Below are 20699 nucleotides of genomic sequence, written 5' to 3'. Positions count from 1 at the left end.
GTTTCTGCTTTCTCTGCAGGCCAGGAGACGTGAATTCTTACAGACTCTTCCCTGCTTAAGTATGTACAACAGATATATTGCACAGATTATTGTTTGCTTGGATAATGCCCAATTCTACACATGTGATCTGGGATCTTTAAGCCCCTCCCATCAGCTTATTTTTGACCAAGTCAAATCAGGAAGAACAGTGCACTCGAACACTGACTTTGTTTGCAATATGCTAATTTCAGGTAACATCTTGATTTCATCAGGTTAAATATTTCCCTAGATATATCTTTTTCCTGGATTACGTATTTCTCTTCTCTCAGTCCCACACAGGGTGTTCAGAGTTCTGTTTTCCCTTTGTGTGAACTAAGCTCCAACTTCTAATCCACATAATGCAGTTAGCAAGGCGGAGGAGTAAGAAAGCAGCACAAATGCCTTAGGACGGAGAGAGTTACAAGCCTGAGGAATGTGTTTGCTTCAGCACTCTCCTCCTCTTCACAGCAGAGAAGCCAGACACCAGTCAGTGACAGCAAAGGTGCTCACTGTTTCTGGCATTCCTGCTCCACTCAATACCAATTAGCACTGGCTGGGAACTTCCCTGTTCCAGACACTCAGCTGGGTACCGTGGGGTGACAATGATGGATAAGAGATGGCCTCTACCCGTGCCAGGAGGCATTATGAGGCAGTGGTTATAGCATGACCTTGGATTTGAGCAGACCCTATCCTTACTAGCTGCGTGAACTTGGTCTTGTTATTTAACTGTCCTTGGCCTTAGTTTCCTTATCTGTAAAATGAGGATGAGTAGTAGTGCCACCTGAAAAGGTTGTTTGATGGACAAATGAGTTAATCCTTTTAAAGCACTTAGGGGGCCTGACGCACAGGACAGCCTTTAATAAGTGTTAGCTACAATGATCATCCATAAAAGTAAACTCACAATCTATGGGGGAAAAAGACACAGGCAACCAAGTCAGACCATCTGTGATGTTCTATATCAGAGGGAGGGCGTTCTGACCGAAGGACTCAGAGGAGGCTTTGTAGAGAGAAGACATTTAGGATAGAAACTAAATAATGATCATTTTGGCAATTAGTCAAGAAAACTCCTGTGCATTTCCGTTGTCCTTTGTTCAGTGAGTATGAGAAAGAGTTTGATTTTTAATAAATCTCAAGTCTTTTACCAGCACTTGGAGGACATAGTGCATTCAACTACTTAATTAGATTTAGTCTGTCAACATGTATATGTTAACAGAAAGGGTATGTTTCTCTGGAATTGTCAAGGGAACAACACTATTGTCTGTTTCCAACTTTACTTATGCAGGTGTAGAAAGTCATACTAGGGTTGCGCTACATCCACCAAGAGGAGAGGCAAGAAAGGTCTTCCATCTCACTGTGGTCTTATAATCATTGAGTAGGCGCCACTTCTAAGGAATGGCCACCACCCAGCTCTCACCCACCTTAACTTGTGGAGGAGAGCAGTGCAAAGAGAGGGAGTCTGACCACTTTTCAGAGATTCTGGATGGTATCAAGGGGCTGATATGTCCTAACCAATTTGAAAGACTCATGGGATTCGTGTGTTTATAGGATAATGGAAGGATAGGGTATCAGGAATAATGTAAGATACAAATTTACAGGAAGCTAATGGCCACCATTAATTGAGCACCTACTATGCTTCCAGAACTCTACGGGGAGTTTTTCCTACATTCTCATATACAATCCTCAGAGCAATCCTACAAGGAAGATACTACTATTATTCCCATTTTACAGATGAGATAAGAGAAGCTCAGAAATTATACATCCCTAAATATCCTTTCTAAGTCAGAAATATTGGCTTCAAGAACATCAAGATACTCAGGCTGATGTTAATAAGTTAGGGTATGAATATAACAGGCAATCACATAAGCGTCAAAGGACAAGAAGTGAATGGTATGCCCTGAAAAAGCGAAATTTCACGGCTAACTGACTATTTCATATCTTTGATTCCCTCTCCCTCTCTTTCTCTCTCACTCTCTCTTTCTCTCTCAGAACATAGCTTGGCCGTAAGTCTTCTATCTTTTGACTAAAGTCTCTCCATCAAGCAGTTGGGTCAGGTGTTATCTTAGTCTGTCTGGGCTGCTATAACAAAAATATCATAGACTGGGTAGTTTAAACAATAAACATTTATTTTTCATAGTTCTGGAGGCTGGAGAGTCCAAGGTCAAGGTGCTGGCGGATTCTGTGTCTGGTGAGAGCCTACTTCCTGTTCATAGATGGCCGTCTTTTCAATGTGTCCTCACATGGTGAAAGGAGCAAGGGAGTGCTCTAGGGCCTCTTTTATAAGGGCACTAATCTCACTCACGAGGGCTCCACTCTCATGAACTAGTCACCTCCCAAAGGCCCCACCTCCAAATACCAGCTATTGGGGATTAGGTTCAAACATATGAATTTTGGGGAACGCACACATCAGTCTGTATCAGGTGTCCGGCCATGAAATAGTCAGTTAAAAATAGATGGTTGAGTTTATGCAGCTGTAGAGAGCTATACCATCTCTAATGGTATCATGAAGCTCGAAAGTGGCAGTGGAAGAATCCTAAACGAGGTCTGCCCAATTCAGAAACCCATATTTTCCCCACTACTTTATAAAAAGAAGGCAGGGCAGAACAGGGTTTGAATAAGACATTCAGCTATCTATCCACAAAGGTGGCCCCCACATTTTATAAGGCCTGAGAAGGAACTCTTTAGCAAGGAGATCAGAAACCATCCAATCCAAATTCCTTATTTTATAGGCCAAATGACTTGGCAAAGCAATGTGGTTAATATTTACTTAAAAGATATTTGGAAAGGAAAAAGATGTAACTCTTCTCATGGGTGCATAAATAATCTAATAGCTTTCAAATATTGTGGGGTTTGGGCAAGGTAAAGAGGGAGGTTAGCAACAGCCAAACATTTACGTTGCTATGGCAATATGTTTAAACTGCCCAAATCCAATACTACAAATCAAGTATTGGACTTCCCTGGTGGCACAGTGGTTAAGAATCCGCCTGTCAATACAGGGGACGTGGGTTTGAGCCCTGGTCCCGGAAGATCCCACATGCCATGGAGCAACTAAGCCCGTGCACCACAACTAGTGAGCCTGCGCTCTAGAGCCCGAGCTACAGCTACTGAGTATGCGTGCCACAACTACTGAAGCCCACACACCTAGGGCCCATGCTCCACAACAAGAGAAGCCACCGCAGTGAGAAACCCACACACTGCGATGAAGAGTAGCCCCTGCTCGCCACAACTAGAGAAAGCCTGCATGCAGCAACAAAGAACCAACATGGCCAAAAATAAAATATAAAATAAATTAATTTTAAAAAAACAAATCAAGTATTTACTTAACATTTTACTTTGACATTGAAGCCTAAGTTTTTGAGAGAGTTAAAGTTATCTCCTTTTCCCCCAAGTTAGAAAATATTTTGGCAACTTTGACCCCTGATCCTGACCTAAAGAGCATGTATAGAATGTTTAAAATATTTGTTTGTAGATCTCCTTGTGAGGGTCTTAGGAAATAATCTCGGAGAAGTGTTAAGACAAAGCCATGCAGATTTTCTTGACAGTTTTCTCTGAGTTCCAAATTCGAATTATCTGAATGTGTAGCAGATGTTTTAGTGAAATATTATGGATCAGTATGCTGAAGTGCTACTCAGATGGTAATTTTTGAGATGATGCAGAAACAGAAATATTATGTAATGATTTTTTAAAAATTGAAGTATAGTTGATTTAGAGTGCTGTTTTAGTTTCAGATATATAGCAAATTGACTCAATTATACATATCTATCTATCTACCTATCTACCTGTCTATCTATCTGTCTCTATCTTTTCTTTTTCAGATTCTTTTCCCATATAGGTTATTACAAAATATCGAGTATAATTCCCTGTTCTATACAGTAAGCCCTTGTTGCTTATCTATTTTATATATAGTAGTGTGTATATGTTATCCCAAACTCCTAATTTATCTCTCCCGCCGTTCCCATTTGGTAACCATAAGTTTGTTTTCTGTGTCTGTGTCTATTTCTGTTTTGTAAATAAGTTCATTTGTATCATTTTTTTAGATTCCACATATAAGTGATATCGTATAATAAAGTAATGCAAAATGGCATGAATTCTGCACTTTAAATAATATGAAAATATGTACCAGGGAAAGATGCAATCTACACACTGAAAACAGTTGTTTAACCATGAAGAATCTATGGTGATTTTCCACAGGATAGTATTTTTTTTAATTGATCATCACATTATATTACTAAATATAGCCAAATTTTATTGAGTGATTGCTTTATTAATGCTTTATTTACATTGCTTAGCTTAATGTTTATTAGGAAGATATTATCATACATCACCCTTTGTAGATAAGAAACTGAAGATAATACATTAAAAAGTTGATTGAGATAAGTTTCTAAGAGGCTTTCTCCAAAGTTCTTAATAAAGAATAATAATGATGATACTAGTAGCTAGCAATTACGTAGATTTAGCATGTGCCAGGCACTAAGTGCTTTATAGTTACTAAAAATTTTCAATTCAATCCTATGCAGTACTACTATATTCCTTTTTATAGATGAGGAAACCGAGGCCCAGAACCAGGTTCCCCCGCCAATGTGGGGCAGAATCAGGATTCGAACAGTTCAGCTCCAAAGTCTGCACTCATCTGTTTACTGCTCTAGTCCCAGGGCTTCGTGAAAGTAGCAAAGAAAGAATGAAAAGAGAAATTACAAAGGAAAAATTAAAGTACGTGTGGTAAATCCAAAACAACTCAATGTTCCAGTGTGAATGCGTGGGAGAAAGTGGTTTTACTGACTAATAGGGGAGGTTGATTTGAACATGTTAAATTTTAGATAACCTTGAAATATTCTGAGTGGAGTGTCCGGCTGGGAAACATGGGAATGTAATAGGCAATATAAAATGACTCAATATGTAGATTCGAGAGTGTGCAAAGAGAGGTAAGAGAACTTCTTGTTTTCAGTCTGGCACGCAAGAAGCTTGGAAGTCACCACACCATCCTAACAACAAGTAATATGCTAAACAAACTGAGAAATCAACAACTCTTCTTAGAACCATAAGAGAAATGAGGTCTCAGGGCAGACTGCTGCCCCCCAATTTCTTGTATTCCAAGAAACCAATTGGAATACAGAGGATCACAGCTGACTGGAGCAGCGACTGCCAGGGAAACCAGCACTGGGTAGGAAGACCTGAACTGCAACTGAAGAATTGCTGAAGGCTCAGTTAAAAACGGAGAGAGTTAAACAACTCCAGGCGGACTCAGAAGGAGACCTCCACACTTTTGTGAGTTTTACCTCCTGGATCTCGACCGGATTCTCAGTTATTATTGGAGAAAAATCCCCTCCTGCTTCCTGCAGGGGGGATGAGAAGAGGAACCTTTTGAAATATGCCAGCATATTTTGTTCCTCTCAACAAGGCCTTCCCTCAGGAGCAGCTATTTAACCAAAGCCTAACCTTCTGGGGTTTTTATCAGAGCCTAAGTTACCTGGGGGAAGGGAAATACCCAACTCCAGCCAGCTCTAGCCATCCTGTCTCACCTAAGGGGGGTGGGAGGGGGACTGAGAAGCCCTGACGAAGTTCACAGTGCAGGGGCACAGGCTCACTGAAAGACTCATAGGGCCACAGAATCCTTCCCCTCTCCCCACACCTTACCACCGCATTACTAAATCATATTTTCATCAGTTCCTTTTACCCAGCACAACATGTCCAGATATCAAGGAAAAATTACAAGGCGTACTAAAAGAGACAGAGGAACCAGACTGTAGGAAGCAGACTCAGATATGGCAGGAATGTTGGAATTATTGGACTGGGAATTTAAAACAACTATGATTAAGATGCTAGGAGCTCTCATGGATAAAGCAGACAGCGTGCAAGAGCAGATGGGCAATGTGAACAGAGAGATGCCCCGTCCTTCCCTAGAGGGAAGTCAGGATGAGTGTAGTTTGGCATTAAGTAGGTATAAATGCTTTGCTGTTAATATTGATCTGTTGTAACGATCATTTTACCCTTTTGTAGTCTACTCTGTGATGCTGGAGCTGTGACTCTCCAAACTAAATTGCCCAGAGTCTCTTGACATGTAGTTTCCCTAAAGTTTTTGTCACGGAGAGATTTGAACATAGGAGAAGGGAGAGGGGACTTTCTTTCCAGTTCCCGTTAGTGTCACACCGTGTCACAAGGTTGGCTCCATCCGCCAGCTGCTTTAGGTGCTCGGGGCACCAGTCTTGCTTCACCCCTCAGAGGCGGCAGCAGCAGCTGGGCCCAGCTCTCTTGGCAGGGTGAGTGTGAGCTTTGCCTTCTGAGCAACCACTAGGCTGTACCCTCTCCTCGCGTGGTCTGAGCCACAACCCCGTGGGGCCCTTTTGCTCAGGTTTCTGTTCTGGCAACCCCACTACTTTCTTTTCATTCTCCCAGCCCTTTCGGAGCTTAATGCTTTTAATGTCCTTGGTGACTTCAATATGCCCTTTGTGATCTTTCTAACAATTCTATAACCAATTTTTCTGTATTAAATTCCTCTTTATTTGAAATACAGAGTTGTCTGCTTTCCTAACGGGGCATATTGATACAGTTCTTGGCAGCAGGAGTGGTTCCAGAAGCAGACCCTCAAACAAACAAGTGTTAGCGCAGATTGAGTTGATGTCTTTTTAATGGTCATAATTTGCTGAAATAGAAAGCACTGGGATGAGTATGTTTAAGGGATGTGAGAAGAAAGGCAAAGATCCAGAATCGTCAACTAAGGAGAAGCCACTAGAGATGACTAACAGGGCCCAGTTCCTCTTTCCCATGACAGGTTTATATGGGTCTGATCTGCAGTGTTTTGCACACCCTCCATGTGCCTTCAAGCAGAAGTTTTCCAGAACATTCCAAGGTGTTTGCAATATAGTACCTTTTGAATCTTTATCTGATACAGTCACTGAAAATGACTCAGCTACATATACCTATTTGTACAGTGCTATGAAATTGGTTTGAAAATGTTCATTCACTTTGTATTTTATTAATCCTAGAATGTAACCAACTCTTAATGTCTTCATCATTTTTCCAGTTTTTTATTTTTTATTTTCATTTTACCAAAGTGATACATGAATATACACACGCAAATTTTTTTTCCTACGAAGTCTAACAGCAGTAGTGGCTTTCCCACTTCTTCCTACAATTACTCCTCCCTAGAAGACACTGCTTTCAGCTTTTGAAACTTATCATGTTGTGTTTTATCTCTGTATCTCTAAGTAGCATGCATATATTCCTAACTTGGTTTTTCTTTGGGCATTTTATTGTTCTCACTTTGAAGGATGAGAATTTGGGGCAGTCGTTACCAGAAAAAGACTCTAGTTCTCCCCTGTTTCCCAAATGAGTGATAGATATTAGAGTAATTTATATTATTATGACAATTACAGATGAGCCATGCAGTTTGCACTGCTTTTTTTTTTTCTTTCTACCTGAACAATTTCATTTTTCCCTAGGATTAAATACTGGCTTTAAAAAAACTAGTTTGGTTTTGTCTTTATACTTAACAAGTAATTCAACGCCCAAAGCATAGCCAGTTGTCTAATTCTCCATTCAAGGCATGCAGATGTATCAAGTATCCCATCAATTTTGTCTTGACGGGAAGTCTCTCCCATAGTCTTTGACTTGCTCCAGAATGGCCTGGGTGCACTCTGCATCTGGGGCAGTCTGTTGTGTGCTTTCTTTTGGCTGCTGTAACAAATTACAGTAGTCCCCCTTTAGCTGAGGGGGATACGTTCAAAGACCTTTAGTAGATAGATGCCTGAAACCTTGGATATATACTGCCTGAAACAATATATATGGTACTAAACCCTATATATACTTTTTTTTTTTTTTTTTTTTTTTGCGGTACGCGGGCCTCTCACTGTTGTGGCGTCTCCCGTTGCGGAGGACAGGCTCCGGACGCGCAGGCTCAGCGGCCATGGCTCATGGGCCCAGCCGCTCCGCGGCATGTGGGATCTTTGCGGACCGGGTCACGAACCCGTGTCCCCTGCATCGGCAGGCAGACTCTCAACCGCTGCGCCACCAGGGAAGCCCCCCTATATATACTCTTTCTCCCTGTACTAACAGGTGTGTAGCCTATACAGCATGGATATGCTGGACAAACGGATGATTCACACACTGGGCAGGATAGAGGGGCATTGCATGATATTTCATCATGCTACTTAGAAAGACGCTCAATTTAAAACTTATGAATTGTTTATTTCTGGATTTTTTCATGTAATATTTTTGGACCACAGTCGACTGTTGGTAACTGAAACTGCAGATAAAGGGGGAACGACTGCACCACAAACTGGATGGCTTAAAATAACAGGTTTATTTTTCTCCCAGTCTGGAGGCCGAAAGTCTGTGTCACTGGGCTGAAATCAAGGCGAAGGCTTGGCTGTGCTCTCGCGGAGACTCTAGGAGAGAATCTGTCCTGTGACTTCTCCACCCTCTGATGACTGCCGCATTCCTTGGCTTGTGGCTGCATCACTGTAGCCTCTCCTTCTTCTCTGCTCCTTTCCTTCCTCTTCCTTTTTCATATTGTCTTCAGAAGCTTGTAGGATGTTTTGTTAATTCCTAGTACTCTGAAATTTTCCAATGATCTGTTCTGGGTGTGGGTGTATTTCTATCCATTTTACTGGCATTCAGTGGCTTCTAAAAGATATGAAGATTAACTTCCTTCAGTTCTAGAAAATTTACTTAGATTGTTTTATTAATGCTCTTCCGTTCCTGCCCCTTTCACTCCGCTTTGTCTGTTCTTTCATGCTGGAACTCCTACTGCTCATATATTGAACATCTTTGTCTGGTACTCTAATTTTCTCTCCCCCTGCCCCTTTCTCCTTTTTCCTATCTCTTTATGTTTTCGCTCCCTCCAGCTCCAAACTCCCTCTTAAAATGCAGGCACAGGTGGCAGCATGAGGGTTTGCAGAGCATGGCACAGTCTTCCTAGGGGTTGGGGGCATTTATAAATCTAGGGCTGGCACTTCATCTTTAGTTCCAGTCGGGGGAAGCAGGAGATTGGAACAGAGCCTTAGTAATGTCACGCAGTAGTGTACCAGCTCAGAGTGCCTTCCTGGCTCCCCGCAATGACAAATAGGATTTCTAAGATCAAGAACTTCTACTAATCTCCCCCTAATTGTCACCCTTTGAATTTGCAGACCTTATATTCATGGAAATAGGGGCCCTGATTTTTTGCTTACTGTGCTAGCTAGTACCCTGAGAAATTATCAATGATATTTATATGATGATTGTTAAGTTCATGGTCCACTTAAGACTTGTGCTACTGCTTGAACAGTTATAGCTAGATAATATAAGATCTCAGTTTGCCAGAGACAGTTACTGTTGTCCCAGTGTTAATTATTGATAGCTCACTTTTCACTTTCAGGAGTGTTCTAGTTGTGATCACCCTACTTATGCCTGGATATAACTTAGATTTAGTCAGTTGCAAAAGGCTTCCTTGGAATAAAGAAAACTTTCAAAGTTTCAAGAGTTAGAAGTTCATGCTAATTATTTAACCAATAGCTCCTGTGGTGGTGACCTATTTCAGCAATATTGCAACAATGAAAAGAGTAATATAACACTTAACTAATTTTTACTACTTTATGAGTCATACTAGCTAGTCTAGGATTAGAAAGCGCAAAGGCTAATGTAACTTTAAAAAAATTAGATAGATTCATACGAAAACTACTCTCAGAAGCTATATTAGAATGAGTCAAAGTCTATATTCAATAACTACATAATATTTAAATATTTAATTTTTTTAGGAACTGATTATTACAAAACCTCAGTTAAGTGTTCACTGAAAGATTTGAAAGTGGTGATTGTATTGAAGTATGTCCATTTTTATTTGTATAAAACTTGCAATAACCTGGAAATGGGCCATTGCATGGGAATAGATAAAATTATTGAAATGAGAATGCATGAGAAGTACAATAGTCACATTGTAGCTTTATCAAATTGGTGTTTGAATTTGAGATTAATTCAATGAGATTAATGGTCTTATATGCGGACTTGTTTTTTTTTTTTTGACTTACAATCCAGAAGACATTCTGTGTGCTACTGTCACAGACATCACACAACACCAGAACTTATTTATTAGCCTAAGCTGCATACTAAGTGGAACTTAAAAAAAATTCTGGTTCGCACAGCTGTGTGAAGTATTATCCAGATAAGCTATTTAATGTGTTAATATTTGTCGACAAATATTACAAAATTTTCTTTTGAAAACAAACCAGAAGAAAAGCAAGATTTTTCTTATGTAAGCATTATGTTTTTGGTCTACTGCTCACCTGGAAATCAGTGAATTGCAGTAAACTTGGTGGTATCCAGCTGCCTTAAGGTAGATCGCTGCAGTCTCAAAACAGAATTAATATTTGCTTATTCTAATGTCAAAAATAAAGATCCTCCTCGGATGCCGTGTCTGGGATCTGAGTTGCAGAGAGGGGAAGCAAAGGATGCCAAAAAATAACTTAAGGAGTAAGTATTTCTCCAGAGTCTAAACTCAGGCCTTGGGAAAGTAGAAGCTGAAAGAAAGCTGGAGTGCAGTATATTCCTCTATCTCTAAAAGAGAATTCAAAAGCACCCCTCCCACCAAAGAGCAAATAAAAATAAAGAGCAGGAAATGTTTGGAGGAGTCATGACCTATTTCTGTGACACACAGAAACTTCCTCTCTTATAGGGATATTCCAAGGCACACAGTACTCAAGCCACTGATTATTTCCAAGTCTGAGGGGTTCTGGGCTTTTTGAGCAATTTTTATTTATTTATTTTAACATTAAGTGTACACATTGGTGAGCCTTGCCCAATTAATATACCTCTAAATCTACTCTAAATCTACCACCACAAACAGAATATGGAAAATTTCCATTTCCTTAAAAGTTCCCTCATGCCTCTTTGCAGTCAGTCTACCTACACACACCCAGGCCCAGGCAACCACTGATCTGCCCTATGTTAGTATAGACTGCTTAGCTTGTTCTAAAATATCATATAAATAAAATCAAGCCAGGATAAAGTCTCACGTATTTAGCTTCTTGATTCAGCATCATGTTTTTGAGATGTAAACATGTGTATATCAGTGGTCTGTTCCTTTTTATTGTGAGATAGTAGCTCATTGTATGGATTTACCATATTTGTTTATCCATCCACCAGGGGATGGACATTTCAGGTGCAATTTTGGCTAGTGTGAAAATAGCCACTAAAAACACTTGTGGACAAGTCTTTTTGCGGACATATGTTTTCTTTCTTTTGGATAAATATCTAGGAGTGGAACGGCTGTGTCATATTGTGGGTGGATGTTGAACTTTATAAAAAATAGCCACACTATTTTCCCAAGTAGTTGTACCATTTTACATTCCCACTAAGAGTGTATGTGAATTCCAGTTGTTCCACATCCTCACCAACACTCGCTGTTGACAGTCTTTTAAGTAGTAAGGCCAGACACTATGAAACTCTTAGAGGAAACATAGGCAGAACACTCCATGACATAAATCACAGCAAGATCCTTTTTGACCCACCTCCTAGAGAAATGGAAATAAAAACAAAAATAAACAAATGGGACCTAATGAAACTTCAAAGCTTTTGCACAGCAAAGGAAACCATAAACAAGACGAAAAGACAACCCTCAGAATGGGAAAAAATATTTGCAAATGAAGCAACTGACAAAGGATTAATCTCCAAAATATACAGGCAGCCCATGTAGCTCAATATCCAAAAAACAAACAACCCAATCCAAAAATAGGCAGAAGACCTAAATAGACATTTCTCCAGAGAAGATATACAGATTGCCACAAACACATGAAAGAATGCTCAACATCATTAATCATTAGAGAAATGCAAATCAAAACTACAATGAGGTATCACCTCACACCGGTCAGAATGGCCATCATCAAAAAATCTACAAACAATAAATGCTGGAGAGGGTGTGGAGAAAAGGGAACCCTCTTGCACTGTTGGTGGGAATGTAAATTGATACAGCCACTATGGAGAACAGTATGGTGGTTCCTTAAAAAACTAAAAACAGAACTACCATATGACTCAGCAATCCCACTACTGGGCGTATACCCTGAGAAAACCATAATTCAAAGAGTCACGTACCACAATGTTCATTGCAGCTCTATTCACAATCGCCAGGACATGAAAGCAACCAAAGTGTCCACCGACAGATGAATGGATAAAGAAAATGTGACACATATATACAATGGAATATTACCAGCCATAAAAAGAAACGAAATTGAGTTATTTGTAGTGAGGTGGATGAACCTAGAGTCTGTTATACAGAGTGAAGTAAGTCAGAAAGAGAAAAATAAATACCATATGCTAACACATATATATGGAATCTAAAAAAAAAAAAAGGTTCTGAAGAACCTAGGGGCAGGACAGGAATAAAGATGCAGATGTGGAGAATGGACTTGAGGACACGGGGAGGGGGAAGGGTAAGCTGGGACGAAGTAAGAGAGTGGCATGGACTTATATACACCACCAAATGTAAAATAGCTAGTGGGAAGCAGCCACATAGCACAGGGAGATCATCTTGGTGCTTTGTGACCACCTAGAGGGATGGGATAGGGAGGGTGGGAGGGAGACGCAAGAGGGAGGGGATATGGGGATATATGTATACGTATAGCTGACTCACTTTGTTATAAAGTAGAAACTAACACACCATTGTAAAGCAATTATACTCCAATAAAGATGTTAAAAAAATTTTCTTTTAGCCAATCTAGTGAGTGCAGTGTTATTTCAATGTGGTCTAAATGTTCACTTACTTCAAGACTAATTTTTTGAGCATTTTGCTCTATTGGTGATCTGTATAATATCTTTTGTTAACTGTTTAAATCTTTTACTTATTTTTAGTGGGCTGTCTTCATCCTGTTTGGTGGCAAGAGTTCTGTATACATTCTGGATATAAGTGCTTTGCCAGGTATGTGTTGAGAATATTTTATTCCATTCTTTGGCTTGCATTTTCATTTCCTTAATGGTGTTATTTAGAGGAGCATACATTTTTAATCTCGATAAAGTCTTATTTATCAATTTGCTCTTTTATAAGTAGTACTTTTATGTTCTAAGAAATATTTGCGTTAAGCCAATAGGCGAAGATTTTTCCTATGTACTCTTCTAGAAATTATATAGTTTTAGCTTAAACATTTATGTCTATGATCCAACTTAAGTGAATTTTTGTGTATGGTGGGAGGTAAGTGTTGGGGTTCATTTGTTTTCCTAAGGATAGCTACTTGTTCCAGCCCCATTTCTTGAAAATCTCTCCTTTTATCCATCACGTTACTTTGGCACTTTTGCTTAAACACACACACAAATGTGGGTCTATTATTTCTGGATTCTGTAATCTCTAATATGTTCTATTGCTATTTGTTTATCTTTGTGCTAATATTGCACTATTTTGATTACTATAGCATTACAGTAATTCCTGAGTCTTCCAACTGAGTCCTTATTTTTCAAAACTGTTTTGGAGATTCTAGGTCCTTTGAACTTTCATATAAGTTTTAGAACCAGCTTGTCATATTCTACAAAACAAGCCCACTGAGAGAGTGATTGGAATTATATTAACTCTATAAATGAATTTGGGGTCAGATGATATCGTAATAATCTTGAGTCATCTAATCCATAAACATGGTATATCTATTCTTTTATCACCATCTATAATAAGTGACAAAAAGTTAAGTAGATTTCAGTGTATAATTCTTGTACATATTTTGTTCATTTTATCCCTAAGTATTTCATATATTGAATGATATGTAAATGAAAACTATTTTCCAATATTTCATTGTTACTATATTAAAATATAATTGATTTCTATATATTGATATAGTATTCACTAACCTTGCTAAATTCACTTCCTAATTCTAGAAACTTTTGTTGCATTCCTTAGGATGTATACATTCATGACATCTGTTAATAAAAGCAGCTTTTTTCTGTATCATTTTAAAAAAATTTTATTGGAGTACAATTGATTTACAATGTTGTGTTAGTTTGAGGTGTACAGCAAAGTGAATTTGTTATACATATATCCACTCTCTTTAATTTTTTTTTAGATTCTTTTCCCATATAGGCCATTGCAGAGTATTGAGTAGAGTTCCCTATGCTATACAGCAGGTTCTTATTAGTTATCTATTTTATATATAGTAGTGTGTATATGTCAGTCCCAATCTCCCAATTTATCCCTCCCCCCGCTTATCCTCTGGTAACCATCAGTTTGTTTTCTACATCCATTACTCTACTTCTGTTTTGTAAATAAGTTCATTTGTACCCTTTTTTAGATTCCACATATCAGTGATAACATATAACATTTGTCTTTCTGTGTCTCACTTCACTCAGTATGACAATCTCTAGGTTGCTACAAATGGCATTATTTTGTTCTTTTTTATGGCTGAGTAATATTCCATTGTATATATGTACCACATCTCCTTTATCCATTCCTCTGTTGATGGACAGTTAGGTTGCTTCCATGATCTGGCTGTTGTAACTAGTGCTGCAACGAACATTGGGGTGCATGTATCTTTTTTTTTTTTTTTTTTTTTTTTGCAGTACGTGGGCCTCTCACTGTTGTGGCCTCTCCCATTGTGGAGCACAGGCTCCAGATGCGAAGGCTCAGCAGCCATGGCTCACGGGCCCAGCCGCTCCGTGGCATGTGGGATATTCCCAGACCGGGGCACGAACCCGTGTCCCCTGCATCGGCAGGCGGACTCTCAACCACTGCGCCACCAGGGAAGCCCGCATGTATCTTTTTGAATTATGGTTTTCTCTGGGTATGTGCCTAAGAGTAAAATTGCTGGGTCATATTGTACTTCTATCTTTAGTTATTTAAGGAACCTCCATACTGTTCTCCATAGTAGCTGTACCAGTTTACATCGCCACTAACAGTGTAGGAGGGTTTCCTAATAAAAGCAGTTTTACTTCTTCCTTTCTAATATTAAGGCCTTTTATTTGTTTTTCTGGCCTTAAGGAACTTGCTTGGACCTCCAGTGCAATGTTGAAATGGTGAGAATAGAATTCCTTGCCTTGGTCCCAAACATAGGTATACAGTCTCTTTTAACTTTCTATTTCTTTATTGGTATTCTCTATTTTTAAATTAATTTTTATTTATTTATTTTCTTTATTTTTTTGGCTGCATCGGGTCTTGGTTGCAGGGGTCTTCGTTGAGGTCTGTGGGCTCTTCCATTGTGGTGCAGTCACTTCATTGTGGCGCAAGGGCATCTCTCTAGTTGTGGAGTGTGGCTTTTCTCTCTCTAGTTGTGGTGCATGGGCTCCAGGGCACATAGGATCTTTTGTTGTGGCACGCAGGCTCTCTCACTGAGGCGTGCAAGGTCCATAGTTGTGGTGCGCGGGCTTAGTTGCCACGTGGCACGTGGGATCTTAGTTCCCCAACCAGGGATTGAACCTGCATCCCCTGCATTGGAAGGCAGATTCTTTACTGCTGGACCACCAGGGAAGTCCTGGCATAGGGTCTTAAATTAAGTATGCTGCTAGCTTTAGATTTTTCATAGATTGCCAAGAGATTTTTCTTATCATGCATGGATGTTGGATTTTGTCAAAGGTTTTTCTTGCATCTGTTGGGTTAATCATATGACTTTTCTCCCTTACCCTGTTATGAATTACACTTACTCTGTGGTGAATTGCATTAATATATGTATATTAAACCAACTTTTAATTCCTGGGATAAATCCCACTTGATCATGATATTATCATTTTTGTATATTATTGATCTGCTAATATTTTGTTAAGGATTTTTGTGTCTATGTTCATGAAATCTGTAGTTTTCTTGAAAAATGTTTGTCTGGATTAGATGTCAAGGTAATACTGACTTGATAAAATGAGTCCCCTCTTCCTCTATTTTCTAAAGTTATTTGAGTAAAATTGTTATTATTTCTTCCTTAAGTGTTTCCAGTTAGAAGTGGAGTTTACTTTGTGGGAAGACTTTTAGTTAAAAATCCAATTTAAAAAATAGACAGGAAAGAAGTGCAGGATTAAGCAAAGTGCCTGAGCCCTTGAGTCAGACTTGACTGATTCCTTCCTACTCATGTTTTCACATGATTGGGTCGTTATTTAACTAACTAAGTTTAATAGCACCTCATATAAAATAATATACTCAAGAGTCTGAAAAAATAAGCTCAGTAAAAGTTAATCATAAGGTGAGTTTGTAAAACTTCTAAAAGTAATAGATACTTGAAAAGAATATGTGTGTAAGCTTATTGTATGGAACATGAAAACAATATTAGGAAGTAGAATTAAGCAAAAGATTATAGTGTTTTCTCTTTCTACCATAAACTTAAACTTTTGCACCTGCTTCCACATATTTATTTATTCTCTAATCTCAGAATTGCATAATTAGTGACTCAAAATTTAATGTCAACATTATATAATATTCCATAAAGAATATTGCGAACTTTAAGTCCTCTGCTTCTTGAATATTTGAGAACCTCTGCTCTGTAAGGCTTTTCTGACTCTAAAACTTTGTAGGAAAAAGAAAACTCCTATTTCACTTTGAGCTGTTGTCACAAACATTCTATGGTTGGGTGGGATCATTTAGTTTAAATTATTTTTCACATGATAAAACTAAAGGTCCTATATGAGATTATGCAATTTATTCGGTCACATAGAGTTGGTGAAATATCTGGAATGGGAACTCCATGCATTTTCTAATATACCTCACTAATATGGGGGCCTGACCACAAGTTTCTTAGTTTTCTAGTTATTGCATCCCAGGGTTTGGTTATAGGGTTAACATGATAGGAAAGTAGCCATGCCTGCTACACCTCCACACAACCAAACCAACAATGATGACAGAAAAAAATAAAAAAGACACCCACAGTAGAAATTCAAAAGGCCACAGTAAGAATAGATTTCCCATTTGTATTGAGAAGCATATATTTTGAGGCACACCACATACTTCAGCCTTTGAACCAGCTTGCAACTTAACAGAGGAAATAGAAAAGTATTTTGTTTTATCTCTCTTCTCTGTGCTTTTTCCAAGATGAAGGGCTGTACAGATCATTGGGCAATTTGGCCATTCCTGAAGTATGAAGTATTGTCTTTGCCCATTAGAATTATTCTACTCTCCTAGCCACATCCTACAATATTACTGCCTCCCTTTTTCCACCTAGGCTCTTCCACGAATGCTATGTATTACATGAAAGGGGTCTGAAGAAAGCACATGGCATCCTTAGATGCTTAGTGACCTAAGGACAAGTGTTGCAAATGTGGATAGAATGTGGGAATAGTTCACATGGAGGTCTAGTCCCATGTATAATATTGTTCAGTTAAGAACTGCACTCTGCATGGCAGTTGCATTGCCAGTCAATGTAAAAGGAACTAGGAGCTGAGCACATAAATTAGCTTTAGCTACAGAACAAGGCTAAGGTAAAGGCTGGAGTCCAAGTGGTATCTGAGTGACTGGGAAACTTATACAATAAGCTATAGGTACAAGTTTTAAAATCCCCTCAAAATGGAAGCAGTAAAGAGTAGAATCAACGTTCCTGACATCAAATCAACAAACTAGAGAACAAATTTGAGATACTCATCAAGAAACCATAGAGCGGGTAAGGAAAAAAAACAAAACCTTGCAAAACAAAATGATGAAGGTTAAAAATTAAAGAATAGGTGATGATGACTTTATTCATTTGATTAATTCTTATTGAGCATCTATTGTGTTTTAGGCATATATTGGGCAAATTCAAACAAAAAGAAATCAAGATGGTTTCATAAACATCATATAGAGTTCAAGTCAAAGAAGCGTGAGACCAGATAAAGAGGATCACTTTGTATTGATAAAAGGAAAGCTGCATTGTCAACAAATATCCTGGCGTTAAATAATGTAATATTTTAGAAGTTTTAATTACAGAGAAAATGATAGAAGCAAACACTTAACGAGAACTTGGAAGTGCTAATCTACCATAAACAGGTTGGAACACTCTATCCATGAGAATGCCTGCGCTACAAGTTACAAAATACAAATGAACAATGGCTTTAACTCTTGCTAATCAATGTGACGTCCATGGACCAACAGCATGGGCATCACCAGGGAGTTTGTTAGAGATGAAGAATCTCAGGGCCCACCCCCTACCTACTAAATCAGAATCTACATTTTAACAAGATCCTCAGGTGATTCAAATGCACATTATTCATTAATATGAGTAATGATATGTAAAGTACTTGATATGTACTTGATATGTAAACATTTTGAGTAATAAAAATAATAAGGTAAAATTATATATGCTATATACTCTACTTACAAAGGCTAGCCTCTTTTTTGAACATTTATGGAAGACTTACAAAATACGTCACTAGGCTAAAAACAAAATTCCTATTAGCTCCAAAGTGTAGAAATTGTAAAAGTCATATAGTCTGGAAACTAGATTAAAATTTAACTATACAGATTTGAGCAAAAATCAGACAACCAAACAGTAAACAGACAAAAAACTCTAGTTAGCTATCATTTCAAAGAAGTAATATAATTATTGATTCTTCCAATCCAAGAAGATGGTACATTTTCCATCTGTTTGGGTCATCTTCAGTTTCTTTCATCAGTGTCTTACACTTTTCGAAGTACAGGTCTTTTGCCTCCTTAGGTAGGTTTATTCCTACGTATTTTATTATTTTTCATGTGATGGTAAATGGGATTGTTTCCTTAATTTCTCTTCTGGTAGTTCATTGTTAGTGTATAGAAATGCAACAGATTTCTGTATATTATTTTTATGTCCTGCAACTTTACTAAATTCATTGATGAGTTCTAGTAGTTCTCTGGCAGTGCCTTTAGGATTTTATGTGTATAGTTATCATGTTATCTGCAAACAGTGACAGTTTTACTTCTTCCTTTCCAATTTGGATTCCTTTTATATTTTTGCTTCTCTGATTGCTGTGGCTAGGACTTACAAAACTACATTGAATAAAAGTGGTGAGAGTGGGCATCCTTGTCTTTTTCTTTACCTTAGAGGAAATGCTTTCAGCTTTTCTCTGTTGAGTATGATGTTAGCTGTGGGTTTGTCATATATGACCTTTATTATGTTGAGATATGTTCCCTCTATGCCCACTTTCTGGAGAGTTTTTATTATGAATGGTTGTTGAAATTTATCAAAAGCTTTTTCTGCATCTATTGAGATGATCATATGGTTTTATTCTTAAATTTGTTAATATGGCATATCATATGGATTGATTTGTGGATATTGAAAAATCCTTGCATCCCTGGAATAAATCCCGCTTGATCATGGTGTATGATCCTTTTAATGTATTGTTGGATTCAGATTATGGACTTCTTTTTTTTTTATATCTTTATTGGAGTATAATTGCTTTACAACATTCTGTTTCTGCTGTACAGCAAAGTGAATCAGCCATATGTATACATATGTCCCATATCCCCTGCATCTTGAGCCTCCCTCGCACCCTCTGTATCCCACCCCTCTAGGTCATCACAAAGCGTCGATCTCATCTCCCAATACTATGCAGCAGCTTCCACTAGCCATCCATTTTATATTAGGTGGTGTATATGTGTCAATGCTACTCTCTCACTTCTTCCCAGCTCCTCCTTCCCCCATGTGTCCTCAAATCCATTCTCTACATCTGTATCTTTATTCCTGCCCTGCCCCTAGGTTCTCAGTACCGTTTTTTTTTAGATTTCACATGTGTGCGTTAGCATACGGTATTTGTTTTTCTCTTTCTGAATTACTTCACACTGTATGACAGACTCTAGGACCATCCACCTCACTGCAAATAACTCAATTTCGTTTCTTTTTATGGCTGAGTAATAGTCCATTGTATATATGTGTCACATCTTCTTTATCCATTCATCTGTCGATGGACATTTAGGTTGCTTCCATGTCCTGGCTATTGTAAATAGTGCTGCAACAACATTGTGGTACATGTATCTTTTTGAATTATGGTTTTCTCAGGGTATATGACCAGTAGTGGGATTGCTGGGTCATAGTTAGTTCTATTTTTAGTTTTTTAAGGAACCTCCATACTGTTTTTTATAGTGGCTGTATCAATTTACATTCCCACCAACAGTGCAAGAGGGTTCCCTTTTCTCCACACTCTCTCAAGCATTTATTGTCTGTAGATTTTTTGATGATGGCCGTTCTGACTGGTGTGAGGTGATACCTCATTGTGGTTTTGATTTGCATTTCTCTAATAATTAGTGATGTTGAGCATCCTTTCATGTGTTTGTTGGCAATCTGTATGTCTTCTTAGGAGAAATGTCTATTTAGGTCTCCCCATTTTTGGATTGGGTTTTTTGTTTTTTTGATATTGAGCTGCATGAGCTGCTTGTATATTTTGGAGATTAATCTTTTGTCAGTTGCTTCGTTTGCAAATATTTTCTCCCATTCTGAGGATAGTCTTTTGGTCTTATATATGGTTTCCTTTGCTGTGCAAAAGCTTTGAAGTTTCATTAGGTCCCATTTGTTTATTTTTGTTTTTATTTCCATTTTTCTAGGAGGTGGGTCAAAAAGGATCTTGCTCTGATTTGTGTCATAGAGTGTTCTGCCTATGTTTTCCTCTAAGCATTTACAGTGTCTGGCCTTACATTTAGGTCTTTAATCCACTTTGAGTTTATTTTTGTGTATGGTGTTAGGAAGTGTTTTAATTTCATTCTTTTACATGTAGCTGTCCAGTTTTCCCAGCACCACTTATCGAAGAGACTGTCTTTTCTCCATTGTATATTCTTGCCTCCTTTATCAAAGATAAGGTGACCATATGTGCATGGGTTTATCTCTGGG

The 20699-nt window shown here is 38.4% G+C and overlaps 1 protein-coding gene across 1 annotated transcript in view; it reads left to right on the top strand.

The window, feature by feature from the left end:
* Positions 1-2518: 2518 nt before the first annotated feature.
* The window catches only part of LOC307185547 (uncharacterized protein C4orf17), a gene marked incomplete at its 5' end in the record, with an annotated part of 52475 nt that continues 34294 nt past the window's right edge, over positions 2519-20699 (top strand). Inside the window, 3 exons of the mRNA XM_079919846.1 lie at positions 2519-2623; positions 4684-4725; positions 12832-12898. Coding sequence (XP_079775972.1) covers positions 2519-2623; positions 4684-4725; positions 12832-12898 — 214 coding nt within the window. The remainder of the gene's footprint in view (positions 2624-4683; positions 4726-12831; positions 12899-20699) is intronic.

The sequence above is a fragment of the Stenella coeruleoalba genome (genome assembly GCF_951394435.1).
Source record: "Stenella coeruleoalba genome assembly, chromosome: 4".
NCBI classification, from domain to species: domain Eukaryota; kingdom Metazoa; phylum Chordata; class Mammalia; order Artiodactyla; family Delphinidae; genus Stenella; species Stenella coeruleoalba.
The sequence above is the reverse complement of the archived record's forward strand: the minus strand, read 5'-3'. Positions and strand labels throughout refer to the sequence as shown.